Raw genomic sequence first — 17,417 nt, 5'->3', positions numbered from 1 at the left:
AAGAAAATCAGAGCCTAACAGATTGAAGGGGCATGTTTGGCTGACAACAAACTGCGACATGACTCCTGCAGGGAGGTGGAGTTGGGGGGGTTTTAGTCTGGGAGAATCTAGGGGAAGTGACTGTGAGTGGCTTGGTCACGGAGTTATGTTGCACAACCCCCTCTAGTCCAGAACAAGGTAATTGAATGTCAGTGAGCCAAGAATGAGGTACGGCAGTCTCACATAATACACTGCGGGCTGCACCAGTGTCCACAAGAAATGAAAGTTCCTTCCCTGCAACCTCGAGAGTCACTCGAGGGGTGGGACCGGTAGGAGGGGTAGAGACTGTCATATATGGAATGTCCCCTCCCTGCACTGGTTTGCCAGCGTCCTATTCCGATGAAGGGGGCTGAGTGCCCCCCTGTCGCCGTTGATTGGTTGGCCACAGATGTTTGCTACGGCAGTGTCGTTTTATGTGACCGGGCTTGCCGCACCCATAACAGACATAAGGGGGTGGGTGTTCTCCACCATCTTCTCCTGACATTACGGCTATCACAGCAGCACGGGTTTTCTTTGTGTTACTCTCTAGACCCTTTGCAATCTGCTCCAACATATCTAGTGTCAAGGATTTCCACTCGGGGCGACAGGTCACAAGGGCTTTGTTTATCTCTGGTCGTAGACCATCGACAAACGAGCGGGCCAAGAGTCTGAGATGAACAGGCTCATTCTGACTAAAACCCATGTCTTTGTAATTTTGTTTAATCCTCTGAGCAAATTTCTCGACAGTTTGAAACTTTTTCCTGTGTCATATCCTGTAATGTCGTGGATTGGTCTGCTAATCTTGCTTTCGCCCATTTCTGCAGTTGTTCTATAAAGAATTCTCCAGACTCATGATCCCGGGGGTCAAAGTTAGCACCTTTAAGTTCAGGGATGTGGATTTGATCCATTATCAGTGTGGAGTATTCACCTGTCTTGTTTTCCACTATACTTTGCAGGTCCGACCATGTGCACCCATAGGTTTGATGCACTTGGGACAGTTTCCTGAAAAAGGGCATGGGATGGGTCTCAGGGTCAGGCAGTAAATTCACTATGGTGAATAACTGTTGTGGGGTGAAAGACACATATTTTGGTGGTCCCTGTGGCCGGTTAAGTGCTAGGGCTTCTTTCAGTGTCTCAAGGTTTCCCTGCTCAATTTTCTGTAAGTTCTTTTGTAACTCTGTAATCTGACCCTGCAGTATTTGAACTTGTGAACGTCGTGATGGGCGCACGACCATGGGCACAGTCCACTGTGGTGCCAGGGATAAAGTTGGCGGATCACCGTAGTCTGTCGGGGTACCCCGCGAAGGAGTCTGCAAATTCCCCGGTGCATCTTGTATGCCCATTGTGGATTCTGCAGCACCGTCTGCATCCCCCTGTTCTGCTTTATCAGGTTGCCCCCCTACCATTATAGGAGTAAGGGTGGCAGGTGAGTGGGGTAGCATGAATGTACTGTCCGGGTTAACCATGGGGTACAAGGTAGTAGGAAGGGGCAAGGGTGACATAGGAGTGACGGGGGGTCCGGACCGAATGATATTAAAGGTCCGTTCATGGGCGTTGCCTGGGGACAAGATGGCGCTGTAGCTAACACGGGAAGTGATGGGACGTGCTGGGGAGTAGTTACCAAGGTGTGGTTTTGTGGGTGGGGAACCCCACAGGGAAGGCACGTATCACGGGAGGAGGGATTCTGTTAACCACATGTTTTGCAGGTCCACCCACCTGCTTTCTTCCCGGCGCCATTATAAGGTGGTGGCAAGTCATGTATCAATGCAACACCAGGCTTACAGAAATATCTCTGTCTTTTCTCATCAAAATTTAGTTCCCCCCCGGTCTGTTCAAATTCTTTACTACAGTCCAACCACACACGGACCATGTCTGTCGATTTATCATCTTCTAACTTCCCCCTCTTCTCGTTTAACAACACTTGCCAGGTGGCACTACAAAGGATGCCTCCTTTACAGACACTATAACTCTTCTCCAACTTAGTTAATCCTTTTATGAAACGTTTGCCTCTCCTGTCCGCCACGTACTGTTCAGGTAAACAGTAGCCCTTCGGGACACTTTCCTCATTTCCCATTATCTCTCGTACCTACTGAAGCCGCCTAAAGACCTCTGTATAGAGTAATCACTGGACGTGAAGACCTTTGAGTCCCGGTCAGCACACTCTGGGCTACCGCGAACCGCTCTCCCCCCTTCTGTGATCGTCCCCTTTATGGAGATTCGAGTCAGACACCGGGCTGAACTCCGATACAGGCACACAGGAGAACTCCGTGTCTCAGTCAGTGATACTTGTCAACAGGGTCTTCACAACTTATAGGCACAACACAGTACATCAAGACTTTAAAAAACATATGGGGTTCTTACTTTCATGCCCTCGAGGACGTCCCAGACTGCTTCCGCACCCCTCCCTCAGACGAACACCAAGAGGCTACACCAGGGGACACTTTATGGGCAAGATGACTCGATTTTCTTACCTCATATCACGGGTTGCGATCCCGGTGTCCGTTAGTGCGCCTCTCCTCGTCTGGTCTCTTGGGGTACGGGAACAGAGGGTCCAATCCTCGAGCCCCACGATTGGACGCCAAAATTGTTCTGGTTCTGGCCAAGCTGCCAGTTCGGTTGATGTACTGCTCCAAATTAATTAATGTACGTGCACGGAGAGATCAAATCTGAGACAACACACATCTCGGAGTTATAACAGGATCTCTGGTTTATTTTCTGAAAAACAGCAGACAATACATAGGTTTTACGACATGAAGAAGTGGGAGGGGGGGTGAAAGATAGAGTATTACTTTTCTATTGGCTACGAACTCTATACTTTTCTGTAACCTTGACGGCTCAGAGGAAATTCCTCCCCCCTCCCCCCTTGCTCGTGGGTAAAACCGTTACTTCTTCTTTCTTTGCAACTGCTTGCTTGAGCTGAACGGAAACCACAAAGAAACACATGATAAAACACAAAGTAAGATTCTAGTTTATAGGTGTTGGCTGAATGCCTGGCCGCCATCTTAGCTAAACATAGTCCTCAACAAGCAAGTATCCATTTTGTATCAATAGTCCATAACAATGGACCATTCTCGGACATCTTCACGGATGAAACACTGATCATCTTGTCATGGACATCACCACTGTGAAAGAGGCCTTCTCCAGAGTTGTACTTTTTTAGGCTATGTACACAAACATTTTCAACCCTCAATGTCGTTCTTATGTGCTTCTGAAAGGAAAAAGGCACCTACATGACAATGATGGTGGCAGGGGCTTAGCTAAATGCTCATGGGCCCTGGTACAAGAGTTAAGCTTGGGCCCCCCTTCCCTCAGTGCTTTGTGGCCAGGGGCAGGGAAGCACATAGCCTTCGTGCTGCATAAGGCAAAAAAATTTTATGGCATCCCCCCCATGCCAAATTCTTGACCTAACCCCTTCCCTCCAGCCAGAGGTGTAACTTTACCAGCATGCACTTTCTATAATACTGGTGTCTTCTTATGTGGCACAAGGGTCTTTGGGCCCCCTCAAGCTCCTGGGCCCGATAGCGACTGCAACCTCTGCACCCCTTATAGCTACGCCCCTGGATGGTGGTAAGGAGACAAAAGGAAGTCAGCAAAGTGTGTTTTAATTCATTTTTATTACACAACCGTAGCAAAGGCCGGAGGGGAAGACCTAATTGTAGCCTACTTACTACACACATAGATGTATTATAAGAGTAATAATTGGAACCCGCATGGTTTTATCACTTGGTCAAGGTGTGTGCTAGAACTGCCCTTCCATTCTTGCTCACACATGGTGAGAAGAGTTTCAGTGCCAGTCAAGCTGCTCAGAATGGCTTCCATAAATATTCCAGTTTCATCCCTGTCTGCTCATTTGAATAATCCTGTTCTGCAAAATGAAATCTCATTTTCCACATCAGACCAAAACTTTGAGCACTTGTGTGTCTAATGTGCTGTTGGCATACTACACCAGCAATCTACTCCACTCAGCCTCACATTGTGAAAACGTCTGTACCCCTAGATATACCATTTTTGTAGATTATTAATATATAGAATATTTGTAAAAAACTGTGCGTTTCAGTGTGAGATAAGCAACATTTCAATTTATATTCTAAGCATTTAAAGGGCATCTGTCAGCAGATTTGTACCTATGAAACTAGATGACCTGTTACATGTGAGCTTGGCAGCTGAAGGCATCTGTCTTGGTCCCATGTTCATATGTGTCCGCATTGCTGAAAATAATGAAGTTTTTAATATATGCAAATGATCCTCTAGGAGCAACGGGGCGTTACCATTACACCTAGAGATTCTGCTCTCTCTGCAACTGCCACACCCTCTGCACTTTGATTGACAGGGCCAGATGTGATGACGTTTACACTGCCTGACCCTTTCAAAGTACAGAGGGCGCAGCATGTTGCAGAGAGAGCTGAGCCTCTGGGTGTAGCTGAAAAGCCCCCTTTGCTCCTAGAGGCTTATTTGCATATAATAAAACTTCATGCGGGACATATAAACATGGGACCAATAGAGATGCCAAGTGCACATGTAACAGGTCAGCCAGTTTCATAGGTACAAATCAGCTGACAGATGCCCTTTAAACCAACAACAAAAACATTTAAAGCAGAACTCTACCTAAGATCTTGTAATTCAGGTATGACCAACCTGTTCCTGCACTCATACTGGCATGTGAGCCAAAATCTTTTGTGGTCTGCTGTTGGCACTCATGCTGGAAACTCAGCATTGGCTGTCCTTGTGTCTATAAGACTGCCATAGCGTGTGCTGCATGAATTACAATATTGGCTGATGTTTCTGTAGCATGTAAATGACAGAACATCTGTCCTTTTAATAAGAAGTATGATCACAAGCTATTAAAGAAGTTGTCTCATTAGAGCCATCAGCAGATTGCCCTGCCTTCAGGTCCTCATTCAAACAGCTGGTTTTGCTGCAGCCAGCCAAGCATTTACCCTGTAGCAGATGTAGTAGTACATGATGGCCATTCAGATGAATGGATGTCCTTGTAATCCTTGGACTGCATGAGTCCCTCAGAACAGGAGACGCTGCTGTAGATCACGTCTCTATTCTGGTTCATAGATGCGAATCCCGAGTGGAGAACCCCCCTTTATAATGTCAGTATGCCTTTATAGGGCAAATGGAGAGCGTTCATGACACAACTCAAACAAACAACCCTTTAAATTCAAATAATTAGAATTTGTATGGAATTGTCCTGTTGATGTGCCCTATTGGGGTGAAAGGACTTTATGGGAGAAGGAAATAATATCCTTGGCACCACCCTCTATTAGCCAGATTGGGGAGATGCTACAAAATGCCATCACCAAGGCATTTGCATGCTAGAAAGTTGTCCGGTTTCAGAACTTCTTTGCTGACTGATCAACAGTTTGTTCATTTGTAGCAGACGGTACTTCTAAAATCATTCATATATGATGTCACTAATATGACATCTTTTTGTAGACATTTCCTTTTTCTTTCCAAATTGCTAGCGTAGACCGTATAGAACCAAAAAACGAAGATCTTCTTATGTGGACATACCAAACAAGCCCACTACACATATATCCATTCTAATTGTAAACGTGGCCATCTACTTTCTAAACCTACCAGCTAAATGTTTGGCTGACAATTATCCCTAACAAACTCTCCATACACATGTATGATCGGTTTGGCTGAGTGAGTATGTGTTTTTAAATTGGGAGAGAAGAGTAGGGCGCTTCCAGGGCACCTCTTATGGAGGCTTATTGTCCTTGAGAGCAAATAATTCGGTATGTTGAAATTAATATACATATTGTCCCCCCCCCCCCCAGAAATGACAAATAAAAGTGGACTGAGCGTTTCGTACACATTAGATGGTCAACCAGTCCTACCAAAATCAGCAGGCTTGGTCGCTGCAAGTCTAATGTGTATGGCTTTAAGAATAGCATAAGGTGTTCCATACATTTGTGTTGCAGGTTTGTACCTAGAGAAATGCCTTTTTTTGTAGCATCAATGAAATACAACTATAGTCCAAATACCCAGTCCCTGGAACAGCCGTGCAAGGAACGTTCTTTTATTGATTTCATCACGGCTTGTTTCTGTTATGTCTCCCTTAGGGTTTGCAGTTGGTGTCTCCTTTGTTTGAACTGTACAACAAACCATTTCTTAGAAAGTCATTTGGAGGCGCGTACGGTCTGCATATTTCCTCAGTACTTAAGCACTGCTAACAACCAGCAAGCTGTGAGTCTCCAAAGCCAACAATGCACGTTCCGTGGGATGCATGGCATTTCAGTCAGCGGGAGTAGTTTAAAAGTGGCAGTGCTAGATTCTTCATGTTTATTTGCATAGTGGTTATGAATAGTAGGAAAAACTGTCCTTGCATATGCTTTTTTTTTTTTTTTTTACAAGTAGTAAAGGTAAGTCAATAGGCTTTTCTCAATCTGTTCACTTGCAGAAGAAGTAATCAATGCAGATTTCTGGACATTATATGGAAATGAAAATTCCCAACATCCCTTTTCTAACGCCGACTACTTCTTGATTTTTTTTTTTCAGATATCAACTATGGTGATGGATGAGTTTTGGAAAAAATATGCATGTAAATTATTATGCATCAGCATGACTATTTTGCAGCATTAGTGCTGAGGGGCTCATTTATTAACTAATATATATGCCACTTTTGTGGCGTATAGTAACATAGTTTATAAGGCTGAAAAAAGACATCTGTCCATCCAGTTCGGCCTGTTATCCTACAAGTTGATCCAGAGGAAGACCAAAAAAAAACTTGTGAAGTAGAAGCCAATTTTCCCCACTTTAGGGGAAAAAAATTCCTTACGCAGATATTGTTGCACGCCATTTTGTGACAAACTCTGTGACTTTTCCTCATGCCATTTTTCCGACAGGTTGAGAAAAGTAGGCATGGAGTGGGTGGGGGAAGAGAGCGGGCCAGCAGGCTTGTCTTATTCATCATTTTCTACGCCAGTTTTTCACGTAGAAAATGGCTTAAATCTACGCCAGCACCAAAGCCTGCGCTAACTCAATAATTGCAGAGTGGCTTATGGCATTAAAGGGGTTATCAGATATCTAAAATACCAATGCCCAGGCCCCTTGTATAAATTATACTTACCTGCTCCCCGGCACCCGCGTTGCTTGAGATCTCTCCAAGGCCGCTGCTACATCTCCCTGTCACTCGGATGGGAGTAGCTGTAAATAGCAGGCCATGATGGGGATGAGCCCCCTTGAGGCTGGTCACCATTGCTGCCTGCTATTGACTGCTCCCCCCATCGCCGGATGTTTTGATCTGAGCGACGGGTAGATGCAGTGGCGGCCATGCAGGGATCCGGAGAAACGCGGGTGCCAGGGAGCAGATAAGTACAAGGGGCACGGGCATTGGGGGAGATATTTTAGATATCAGATAACCCCTTTAACATCAGCACAAAAACTGTGCACCTGGAGCATCATGGCATGGGATTCCATGGCTGAGCAGCTGCACGCAAGCCTTACACCACCAAGCACAATGGCAGGTGTTGGATAGAGTGGTGTAAAGCATGATCCCGCTGGACTTTGGAGCAGTGGAAACGTGTTCTATGGAGTGATGAATCATGTTTCTCTCTCTGGCATTCTGATGAAAAATTCTGGGTTTGGCGAATGCCAGAGGAACGTTACCTGCCTAACTGCATTGTGCATCTTTAAAGTTTGGTGAAAGACGGAAAATTCTATGAGGGTTATTTTCAGGAGAAATCTTAATACTTTAGTATACCAAGCCATACCAACTTTGTGGGAACAATTTTCAGGAGGGTCTTTTTTCTGTTGCAGCTCGACTGTGCCCTAGTGCACAACATGCATAAAGGCATGGTCGAGTAAGTTTGGTGTTGAAGAACTTGACTGGGCTGTGCAGAGCCCTAAACTCAACCCCATAGAACACCTTTGGGATAAACTAAAATGAAGATTGTGATATGGGCTCTTTCATCCTACATCAGCATCTTACTGTACCTCACAAAGACTCTTCTGAATGGGCAAAAATTCCTACATACACGCTCCAGAATCTTGTAGAACTCCTACCCAGTAGAGTGGAAGCTGTTTTATCTGCAATGGAGGAAACAAACTCCATATGGATGCCTATTGATTTAGAAAGGGATGTTATAAAAGCTTCTGTAGATGTAACGTGTAGGTGTCCCAATACTTCTGTCCATGTAGCGTATATGAAGCACATCGCATTCTGGCATGGATGACATATATCCAAATTTGACAACCCCAATAAATATACAGTTGATTTTCAGGACTGGTGTTGTTAGCAAGATAAAGAATTCTCTCGCTGCTTTTTAAGAAAGTATTCACTCCATATTACAGCGCAGGCTATAAGGTAGGCTTCCACTGTAACACAGCGCGAGCTGATGTGTTGCGAAGTCAACATGAAAATGATGTTTGAGCACATCCTGAAGAAATAAGATAAGCAGTTATAGCATTCATCCTTTATAAGTTTCGGGAGGAGACACATTCAGGAATGACTGATATAAATTCACTGGTTGGAGTTTGTCATATATTCAGTCATGCTGAATCACAGAGTTTTAACAAACATTTGCAAAATTGTGTACCTTCATGTATTCTACAGTCAGAAACCTGCATATTTTTTATCTGTAAAGCCAAGGTATTTTGCCTAATACGTAGAGGCTTAACATCAATGTATCTGTGAACGTAGTTTTGTGCTGTTTTGCACAAATTACATTTTATTTAGATATATCTTAGGTAGTGTTGAGCAAAGCATTTTAAGTGGAATTCGGTCCGAAGTTTAGGAAAATTCTGATTCGCAAAAAATCAGAATTTCCTCGCATTTCGTTGTAACAAATCAGTTTTTCCTCAAGTGGTGGCTGCACATGTTACAAAGGGAAAGTAAGAAGCCTGGAAACGTGAGATCACCCATAATGCCATGCAGCTAGCCTATCCACAGATAGCCATCCCATGTGATGTCACAGCCCCATAAAACCCTCATCCTGTGCGGTCTCTGCCATTGTTCTGTGAGCTGAGCATAGGGAGAGACTTGGCAAGCGCTCTTGCGTTTGGGACAGTGTTGCTAAAAACAATTGGTAAAATAATATTGGAGAAGGGAGAGTGTGGGGAGACTTATGCTGCATCAGTTATATTTATTTATTGCTACATCAGACATAAACTAAGATATGTAATTCAATACCAATAAGATGGAAGCCTTTATTATTCCACTGCCAACGTGCCAACAATTACCATCCAGTTTGCTCCCCTTAGGAGGGGGCCAGGTCCTAATGATGACCATCTTCACCTTTTGCTGGCTTTACTGATTCCAAATCATCCAAGTTTTCATATCCTAGGAAAGTCAGCAAGATGCAGAGAGAGAGGAGGAGCTGGATGTTCCTGATGACATATCAATATCTCTAATCACTCATCAATATTAGATGATGTGGAAAAGGAGGAAAGCAGATGGCAGAAGAAGGACTCCCACCTGTAGGGCAGGGGAGCGCTGGGGTTAGAGAAGTGGGTATGCCAGAGCTGATTAATATTCTGTGTTTACTGTCAAATGACCTGCAGGAGATTCCAGGCAAGAATTGCAATAATATGCATATTGTCCCCCCACCTAACCAGCCAAACCCCATACCAGCAACAGCCCCTGTTTAAAGGTGCTACGTGGCCATTAGCAATGACTATACAGTGCGGTCTTCATTATTAAATTAAAGGCCACTCCTTGTGTCCGTACCATAAGGCAGAGTGGACTGGGTATACGTGATTTATAGAGATTCATGACAAATTTTTTTGGAACTAATTCAATTTCTTGGCTAAATTCAGCAAAGTTGCAGAATCAAATTTTTCAAAACTTTGCTCATTTCTAATCATAGGGTTCAGTCAAACGTGGCGACTTCACTGCAGATGTTCTGTAGCGGCAAGTCTGCAGTGGATCTGGCTGCGATCGCAAGTCAGTTAACAATGCAGGTTTTCTCCAGAATGTGTGGATGAGATTTCTGAAATCTCATCCACTTTGCTGCCACTATAGATACTGCAGAATTCCACTGGAGAGAATCTGCAGCATTTACACCATGTGTGGCTGTACAATAAGGGCACATGCCCATATTTTTCTTTGGTGTGCCATCCGTTTTTTTCAAGCATAGCACACTGACCCATTGGGCTATGCACACACAACTGTTTTTTTTTTTTTTTAGATCTGTGTGTCCAATCTGCAAATCACCAAGCAGGTCCTATTCTTGTCCATATTTGTGGATGAGAATAACCTTTTCTCTTGGTAGAAGTGAGAAAAATACGTGATGCACAAGGATGCTATCTGTATTTTGTGGACGGAAATACAGACGCAGACATGTTCATGAGACCTCACTCAAAATAGCTAATTATAGCCAATCGCAATGATGGGTTGTTAGAATCTAGAAAATCTGTAAAAAATGGCCTGAAGCTCTGTTCATAGGTTCTTGTTTAAGTTTTTGTCTCACTGCTCTCCACTAGTAAAATGATCATTGGCGAATCACATAGGGATTCGCAAGTTTTCACCAGTAAACCAGATCTATTAGCTTGTGTGTATCTCACACATTCCCTGACAGCTAATATATCCATAGTAAGGTGCAGGAGCAGCATGGCATGCATAAAAAGGGCATGACTCTAGAGCAAGTGCAGCAAGGGTGTAGCTGTAGGTGGTGCCAATTTAGCCGTCACATTGGGGTCCTGGTGCCAAAGGTGGCCCAAAGTCCTCTCTGGCACATGAGAAGACATCAGTATTATACAGGCACATACTAGGTTGGGGCCCAGTTGTGGATTTAGCAGTGGGGCCTATGACCTACAATGTTCTACCTCTGAAGTGCAGTAACTAACTCTGGCTTCTATCACTGTTTATGGGTCTGCCTGAAAAAGGGGCAGCTGCATCCTACAGAAATGCCTCTATTACAAAAAATCGCTCAGACTTCACTAAAAGTAGACCTCATACTACAAAAGTTTGAATACTATGGGCCTTGTTTCATACACTAGTGTAAAGGGGATGATGTTTTGCACATAGGCATTGGGATGGGCTATTACAATCATGTGAAAATCTAAAATACGTTAATTTAAGGTGGCACCATGGTTTGTTGCACATTATTAAATTAAATGTCCTCTTTCTCCCCTGCAGGCAGCATCAGCAGAATACAAGTGCTGTTTGCAGTAGTCCTTTTTAGAGGATTTCTTACAGGATCTTTATTCTTCTGACCGTGGGTGCAGGGAAGCTGGAGCAAATTTGATTTCATAATTCAGTTCTCTAATATCCTACTTAAGTGAACTCCAAACTGGAGAAGGCCACTCTAAACTAAGATTGATTATAAAATTACTATGTGCCTAGGTGCAACAGGCATTGCAAAGAGTTTTAAATGTTCCAGTTACTCTTTTTAATACCATGTAGGACACAGTGATTCTGTTTTCTAATATATTTCATACACCAGTTCTGCCTATTCCCTGTAATAATCCAGCACATATTGTCCGGCTGCCATGACGCATGGCACTCAGATAATGCACAAGAGAAGACAGCAGACTATGCTCCCTTATACCATCCAGTTATACGCAGCACACTTTCCCAAACACTTAAAAACTTGATTGTGTAGGTGGATGTCCTTTTATGAACAAAAACATGTCTTTCATATACAGCAAAAATGAACGTTTCACTTTTTAAAGAATAAAAGAAAGTGTCAAGAAAATACAATCCACACATAAGTCAGTCTATGGATGGTATATGATCCTCCTGATAGAGACTCCATGCAGAGGTCCTCCATTGAATTCCTTAACTACAGTTGCAAGAAAAAGTATGTGAACCCTTTGGAATGATATGGATTTCTGCACAAATTGGTCATAAAATGTGATCTGATCTTCATCTAAGTCACAACAATAGACAATCACAGTCTGCTTAAAGAGGACCTTTCACTAGAATAAAAAATCTAAACTAAGCATACAGACATGGAGAGCGGTGCCCAGGGATCTCCCTGCACTGTTATACCTGGGCGCCGCTCCGTTCTCCCGGTATAGGCTCCGGTATCTTCATATGTTCGGCTCCACCCAGTTGAGCCTGCCGTCGTCTCCTTCTCCCAGGCTGTAGCGCTTGCCAATCGCAGCGCTCAGCTCATAGCCTGAGAGGTTTTTTTTTTCTCTCAGGCTATGAGCTGAGCGCTGCGATTGGCCAGCACTACAGCCTGGGAGAAAGAGACGCCGTCAGGCTCAACTGGGTGGAGCCGAACATATGAAGATGCCGGAGCCTATACCGGGAGAACGGAGCGGCGCCCAGGGATAACAGTAAGTGCAGGGAGATCCGTGGGCACCGCTCTCCATGTCTGTATGCTTAGTTTAGATTTTGTATTCTAGTGAAAGGTCCTCTTTAAGCAGACTGTGATTGTCTATTGTTGTGACTTAGATGAAGATCAGATCACATTTTATGACCAATTTGTGCAGAAATCCATATCATTCCAAAGGGTTCACATACTTTTTCTTGCAACTGTATGTACACATAAGACAAATGGTGTCCGAATCGGCTGACCACATAATGATGTCTCTAATATTTTTTGGGGAAAGAAGAATCAGGCATATTGAATTTCAAAATGCCTGAGTTTCTGCCAGTGGTTTATATCTCACCTTGAGATTACTTACATACAAGCTCGGGGGAACCCAAAGAGGAAGCCATGGAGGAGATGGGAGCTGACAGCTATTGAAATTGTATTGTACTATTTAATTATCCATTAGAGGCTGCAGGAGGTTCAACAGAGCAGATGTATGGGAGGATGGAAGAAGGACACACACAAGGCAGTTGGCAGGGAAAGACAGCAGCATCCTGGACTCACAGATCCAGCATCTATTACTGGGAGGGACAGGCCCATATGAGAAAAGTCTGAAACAAGGAGCAGGTTACATACTGAATGTCAGGGGTATGAAAAGGAATGACGATTGCAGTCTGAAACGTGGTGCAACTTTTTTTATTTTATTTAAGGTAACCACTAGCTTATCTAAAAATCTTTTTTTCAAAAGGTCGGTATAGCCTTTAAGGCTATTTTAGCCAAAGCCAAAGGTGGATCCATCAATGTATCCTTTTTTTTAAATTTTATTCACATTCCTTTAGGACCCACTTCCCCTTTACACAAAATACTGCACCAAAAATGCATGTGAGATTTTAGCCTCAAGCACTCCAGAGCAAAAGCATTAATATTTTTTTCCTTCCTGATTTACCTCTCCTTGAATATGAAGACTGAGATGCAGGCATTCATTTCAAGACATGAAATTTGATTACATGCAATCATTCCTATAATTGCAAAGGAGAAATTGCATGTATGTGCTCATACCACTCCATGAATTTGAATATACTGGATTTATTAAACAAATCAACTCCTTCCCTTGATCCCTATCAATCACCTCTATTGCTTCTCATGACTTCAGACTGCAAACTCATTACCTCATTTCTTACTCTTTAATTAACCGACTTTTGTTGACTCTGAAGACATCTGGAATGAAAGGATTGGAAAAAATGTCTTTCAATATTTGGCTTCTGAACAAAACTCTAAATGTAAAAATTTATAATTTTTCAAATATGAATGAAATGCAAAATTCTGCATCAGTCACTAATGTATCGCTGTTTTTTTTCTTGACAGAAAATGATTGTGAGTTTGGCCATTGCTGCTTTCTTTGACAGCATCGCTTATGTTATGGTAAGGTTTCACTCTCTTATTCTTGTTTTACACAAGGGGTTATATAGTGGATTCATTAGTCAATCAGTGCCATTAGCTCTCTATTACAAATCAATTTTCAGTGGCCATAAAACCTGACAAAATAGACATCTTACGGCAGGAGTCATCTTCTCTCAGTATCTCGGCAACACTTGCAATTCATCAATGAGTACAGTTTTATTGTCTCTGTACTGTCGCATGGTAGAGGGCCAAGGATAGCACAGAAGAAGTGACGTTTAGTGGTCTCTAAAGAAATAAGGTTTTTTATTCTTTTTCCCCAGAGCGAAGTTTTGCCAGACGGCGTTCTTTGCAATTTCCAAGCTTGGTGGCTAACATATTTTGGTAAGTTCTTTTGGTATTGGTATTTTATAATTTGAATAATAATGATAATCTTTATTTATATAGCGCAAACATATTCTGCAGCGCTTTACAATCAGAGGGTTCATGTACAAACAGAATCAAACAAGTAAAAAAGTAAAAGAAGAGGAATGAGAGCACTGCTGGCAAGAGTTTATAATCTATGAGGAGATAGGGGTGACACAAAAGGTAAAAAGTGCTTGTTTTGTAAAATGGTCCGGCTGTCTTAACAAAATAAGGGAGTAGATATAAGGCTGCATGAGCCGGTCACCAGCCGATATCTGTAGTGCTTTTGAACGCATGGGGTGTGGTGGATACTGTTGGATGATGGATCAGGTTCTGAAGAATGATGCTGAAGGGTGGGGAGGTGAATGGAGAAGAGTTGGAATAGGGGATGTGATAGGCCACCCTAAAGAGAGATGTTTTTAGGGAGTTCCTAAAACTGTGGATGTTGGAAATTAACCTAGTTGTTTGGGGTAGTCTGTTCCAGAGAACTGGTGCAGCTCGAGAGAAGTCTTGAAGTGAGAGGTTTGGATGAAGGTGGATGTTAGTATTAGGGTAGGGTGGTAGACAGAGATGAGTGAGGAGATATAGGAGGGTGCAGCGCTGTGAAAAGTCTTGTGGGTGAGAATGAGCAGTTTAGATTTAATCCTATAATGTATGAGCAACCAATGCAACAACTGGCACTGGAGTAGCGGTTACACAGAAAGATGAGCTTGGCTGCTGCATTCAGGATAGATTGGAGAGGGGGAGACCCAACTAGCAGGGTTGGACTGGGGTTCCTTCGACCCACCAGAGGAAATTATTGTCGGGCCCAACCCCAATATCTTCAATAAATTCTAATACTTTTTGATTCAAAGAAATCGATCCTAGTGGCAAGTGATGGGCTCCAAAGGCATCTCAATTGTTTGTTTTTTTGTCCTGGACCTTTGGGGCCCACTATGGTACCAGAACTTGGGCCCACCGGTGAATCCTTTAGTACTCTGGTAGGCCAGACCGACACTGCTAATTAGCCAATTTGATTTTAAAACGGAAAATATTAGGAAAAACAAAACAAAACGTATTTTGCCTTTAATGGGAAGATGTCTTTATTTCAGTGTACAGATTGAAAATTAAGGGCTTTGAAGGTTGATAAGTGTAATTAAAGGGGGAAAATGAATTTTTCATTTTAATATGTGGTCTATATCGAGATCAGAACTACAGTCACATGACCCTGTCCACTTCGCATCCACTTCTCTTCCTCTGTCTTCTGGTCCAGAGCGCGTTACCACCACAGGCACATGCACCATGACTGGGGAAAGAAATCTGGCACCGCCTACTGACCGCCCATGGTGATGACAAGAAGGACCAGAAGACAGAATAAAAGAAGTGGATGTGGAAAACCCCTGTAAAGGACTTTGGTAAATTGCTCCTGTAGCTAGCTGATGGCACAAAACTGTCAGCACAGGTAGACAGAATTATCTTATGGCAACTTTCTAGCAGTTCATGTAGGATTGTGTTATACTGTACTGTATATACAGCATTTGCATCCATTAACATTTATTACTAGCACTTCTACTAAATTTGCGTTATCGAAACCAACTGTAAATGCCACCCCAACTTTTTAGGGATATTGTCTTGTATTTAACATGTCCAGAGGTTTGACTAATAGAAGTACATACATAAATATAAAGACAAATACATCCTTTTATGCTCCAATAGGAAGTTGATTTGTATATGACTTTCAAGAAGTTTTGAGATTTTTTTTAACTGATGACCTATTTTCTGGATAGGTCATCAGTATGTAATCGGTGGGGCTATGGACCTCCACTGGTCAGCTGTTTGAGAAGGCATCAGCACTCGCAGTAGTGCAGCGGCCTTCTCTCAACTTTGCTTGCATGTTTTAGAGGCTGTGGTGATAGTGGAAGGCATCTAAAGGGTGAAAAACCCTGAAGCGCACGATTCCGGGTTAAGACCGGTATCCCCATGCGGCGGGAGTTTGGTGTTCTGCAGTAGCTGTGCCTGTCTCTCAGAAAGGGGCCTATCGCCTTGTCTGCTGAAACGGTCTGTTACAGTGTGCAAAGCAGTAATCAAAGCAAAAGGTGGCTACTTTGAAGAACCTAGAATATGACATATTTTTAGTTGTTTCACACTTGTTTGTTAGGTATATAATTCCACATGTGTTAATTCATAGTTTTGATGCCTTCATAGTCATGAAAATAAAGAAAACTCTTTGAATGAGAAGGTGTGTCCAAACTTTTGGTCTGTACTGTATTTCTTTTACCTTTTATGGCTCCCATCTCCCATTCTGGGCTATAGTCACATGACCATGTCCATGCTGCTCTTATTTCATGTGATGTTATGTCCAAGAGTGAGTCAAAGCAGCAACAGGGGCAAAGATAGGGTAGTGTCTATGTAACTAGCTGTGTGGGAGGAGCTATACACTAGCTGGGCGTGGTTAGGGGCAGTGCTGGAGCTGTGGCAGAGAAAGGAGAAGTGCATCATGGGTTTGGTTGGATATAGCAACAGGAGGTGCTACGGTACATACAAGATGGGAACAAACCAGGTGGATTTTTTTTTACATGATGAAGATGGGACAAGAGAGTCCATATTGGGAAAAAATGCATGAAAATGTACCTGCTGTAAGCAACTACATGAGCATATCTGTTGAAAACCTTAGTAATCCTAGAAAATCCTTTCAAATGGTATGTCCAATTTTGAACACTGTGTCATTTTAGTTCCAAAATTCTGTGCTGATTCATTTCTTAATATATCTTTATAATGGTCTGGGCTTCATTTTGTAAAATAAATTGCTCCCAATCCCCTGCATGGTTAATTCATATAATTCTGTTGCTTTGTCACCACTAGGGGGAGCATAGCAGCTTTCTGTACACTGTATGCATCTATGCAGAAAGCGCCTACATTTGTTCTAGCGGTAGTTACAGGTTGCATGAGCTGTAATATGCTCCTTTTTGTCTATGCAGTGGATTTAGATGCATTATGAAATTGATCAACACAGCACGTTAACCCAAAACGACATGGTGATAAAAAAAGCCAACCTTAAATTTAGGTTTTAGGCAGTCATCAAGGGAGAATGAGTTCCAAAGCAGAAAAAATTGTCACTTCTCGATTTGTAAATGAGCACTTGCAAGTTATTAGAATTTATCTTGCAGATGATCTAAAATGACACCACATCCTTTTGCTCCGCTACATGATGCATATTCACTGTGTATCAGGAGCTATTGTGATGGTGTTATCATTGATGTGCAAGGTCACATTTTCTAAGCCAGTGCTTGATTTTTTATTCTTTTATAGTAAACAGACTGAATCTAGTTATGTACGTGCACGCCAGTTTCTCTGCCGCTTCAAGGTTGTCACTTTTTCACTATTAGCAGATCTTTAGTTCCA

At 42.9% G+C, this 17,417-nt stretch overlaps 1 protein-coding gene across 3 annotated transcripts in view; it reads left to right on the top strand.

The window, feature by feature from the left end:
- Positions 1-17,417, top strand: part of LOC120994900 (G-protein coupled receptor 1-like) — a 653,505-nt gene that overhangs the window by 111,486 nt on the left and 524,602 nt on the right. Inside the window, exons 4-5 of one of the 3 annotated variants that reach the window (XM_040423782.1) lie at positions 13,599-13,655; positions 13,955-14,015. The exons of the other annotated variants lie outside the window; for them this stretch is intronic. Of the exons in view, the coding sequence (XP_040279716.1) occupies positions 13,599-13,655; positions 13,955-14,015 (118 nt within the window). The remainder of the gene's footprint in view (positions 1-13,598; positions 13,656-13,954; positions 14,016-17,417) is intronic. 3 annotated transcript variants of the gene reach the window in all.

The sequence above is a fragment of the Bufo bufo genome, chromosome 3 (assembly GCF_905171765.1).
Source record: "Bufo bufo chromosome 3, aBufBuf1.1, whole genome shotgun sequence".
Lineage (NCBI taxonomy): Eukaryota > Metazoa > Chordata > Amphibia > Anura > Bufonidae > Bufo > Bufo bufo.
The sequence above is the reverse complement of the archived record's forward strand: the minus strand, read 5'-3'. Positions and strand labels throughout refer to the sequence as shown.